Here is a 2,500-nt window from a genome sequence, read left to right on the forward strand (position 1 = left end):
AGAGGGAGAGGGAGAGGGAGAGGGAGAGGGAGAGGGAGAGGGAGAGCAGAGGAGGAGTAGGAGTTGAAAAGTTCGACTTTGATTACATCCTTCACACTATCATCTCTTCCGCATCCTGGTCTTGATCCAGCCCTCCAGGTCCCACCGGATCACCGAGTTCCTCCTGGGAAGCGCTTCCAGTTCCTCCGGAGAGCTGCAGGAACAGTGTCAACAGGGGAGCTAGCAGCATGCTGCAATGGTACTAGTTCTTGTCGCCGGCAAGCGGCGCCGATGGCTGCAAGTCCCTCCCACAGGAGCACAGAAACTTGTTGTCCATGGAGAAGCACAGGTCAACAACCTGGAGGAACAAGTGAGGAGGAGGAGGAGGAGGAGGAGGATCAACCGGTCCGCTGTGCGCCCTCCATGTGGCTAGTCGGTCCCCCGAGTCAACCGCTGTCAAGGTCACGTAGCCCAGCTCTGTCCCCCACGCCACGAGCAGACCGTCTGTGGACCTGGAGCATGCTTCAGGGCAGAGCAGCAGCTGCATGCAAGGCTTACGCTGCCATGGAGAGAATCTGAACTCCGTCGAGAATGGAGTAGTCTTCGCATCTGCCATCGGGCATGTGCTCTTTCCTCTTCCTCTTGCAGTAGCTGCACGTGCTGTTCCACAGCCTGATCGAGCGGTCACGAGGGGAGAAGCAGCACAGGCTCTTCCTTACACTTTCCCGAACATCCTGATGCTGTGCCTTGGCGTGAAGAAGTATCCTTTCTCGTTGCGGACCCCGAACAGCATCGCCGGGAACACCGTGTACTGGCTCTGCGTCCAAATGATAAGACGAGTAGGCGCGGGAGAACTCTGGGCACCAGACTCTTCTCCTTCACAGCCTCCGTGTAGCTGAACTTGAGGCGGACAGAACCTCTACTCTTCCTATCCTCGTTCCTCACGACGTACCAGTTGATCAGCGGCTCCTGCTGCGAGCACACCTGAAGTCCAAGTCACCCGAGCATGCAGGAGGAGCGAACCGGTGTGCCTTGCTCAGCAGCTTGTCCATGCGCAGGACGTTGGAACCCAGCTCCTTGAGGGACCTGTCGGAGGGCTCGACCATGAAGGTCTGGACGGTGAGCTCGAGGGTGCTGGGGCCGATGCCGAAGTACATCTCCTTCCTCCACTGCGGCGTCTTGGTTGCCATGGCCTGAAGCACAGAAGCGTCAAGGAGGAGAGCATAGGAGAGGAGGACGCAGACAGAGGAGAGAGAGGGGGATAAGGGACAAGAACGAGGGAGAGGAGGACGGAGGTAGAGGAGGTGACAGTGGGATAAGGGACAAGGACAGGTGAGAGGGAAGGGATAGGGGAAGGCGTAAGAAGAGGAGAACAGGTCAAGGAAAGGAGATTGGAAAAGAGAGGGAAAGGGGCGCTACCACGTCAGTCTGATACTCTTGTCCCCTTTGCGTCCTGATGCTACAGACTGTGTTGATGGGGCCCTTGTCATCCGGGTTCTTGATATTCTTTCCCTCCTCCACCGTCACCTGCGCAAGTCTCAGCACGGCAGCAGGCGGAGAGGAGGAGGAGGACAGACGTGCAGGTTGGCGTTGTGGACCATCTCCTCGAAGCGCACGTTCATCTTCACCACAGTCACGTGGTTCCCGTTGGTCAGCTGGTTGCCTCCAGGTTTCTTCAGCTTGTATCTCTTTGAGATCCCGTTGGCGCCTGGGTAGACATCCGAGTCACGAGGAGGCGACCGAAGGAGGTGACTCACTGTTAGTTGCGATCAGGTCCCCATGGGTGGTGCTGTACTCTGCCATGACACTCGTCAGGTCCCAGCTCATGCCCAGGACAGGGTGGACCTCCAATCAGCTTGACACCCTCGCTCCTCCTGTACTCGAACAGCTGGACCCTGACCATCTCGTTCATATCCCACACCGAGCAGCTCAACTGATGGCCCGTGACGTCAGACTCGAAGTCAAGCGAATCTCCTCCTGCCGATCAGTCAGGAACAGGCGAGGTATATGGCTACCATTGACAAACAACAACTAGTGTTTCTGCGAATCCTTCCTCCCTCTCCTTCCCTCCCTCTCCGTTGTCATCATCATCATCATCATCTCCTCCTCCTCCTCCTTCTTCTCCTTCTCCTTCTCCTTCTCCTTCTCCTTCTCCTCAATCATCATCAGCATCATCATCATCAGCATCATCATCAGCATCATCATCAGCATCAGTATCAGCATCAGCATCACCGGCCGGATGTGTGCGCAAGCAGTGGCGATTTCGACCGACTTCGAACACGAGGAATCGCTCGACCTCTTCGGTCCCCTTGGGCATGTGCTCGACCCCGAGGATCGAGAAGTGCATGAAGCCATGCAGCCCCGTGTCGGGCAGGAACAACTTCACATCACAGTCGAGGGAGCTAACGAGGATAGGAGGGATGCGATATTCGTCCCTGTTGAGGAAGGTACCCCTGGAGACGGGCTTCTTGAACCCGTAGATCCTCTGCAGGATTTGCCCTTCCGGCACGCTCCATACGAT

The 2,500-nt window shown here is 56.8% G+C and overlaps 1 protein-coding gene across 1 annotated transcript; it reads right to left on the reverse strand.

Moving 5' to 3' along the window:
* Positions 1–65: 65 nt before the first annotated feature.
* Positions 66–1,076, reverse strand: GUITHDRAFT_154997 (hypothetical protein; the record flags this gene model as incomplete). The annotated part of the gene is made up of 7 exons (XM_005824192.1): positions 66–193; positions 243–337; positions 383–491; positions 538–651; positions 699–796; positions 844–963; positions 1,011–1,076. Coding segments are annotated over 7 exons (696 nt in total), but the record flags the coding sequence as incomplete, so codon positions are not given.
* Positions 1,077–2,500: the final 1,424 nt, after the last annotated feature.

This window comes from Guillardia theta (assembly GCF_000315625.1).
Source record: "Guillardia theta CCMP2712 unplaced genomic scaffold GUITHscaffold_97, whole genome shotgun sequence".
In the NCBI taxonomy this organism is placed as follows: Eukaryota; class Cryptophyceae; order Pyrenomonadales; family Geminigeraceae; genus Guillardia; species Guillardia theta.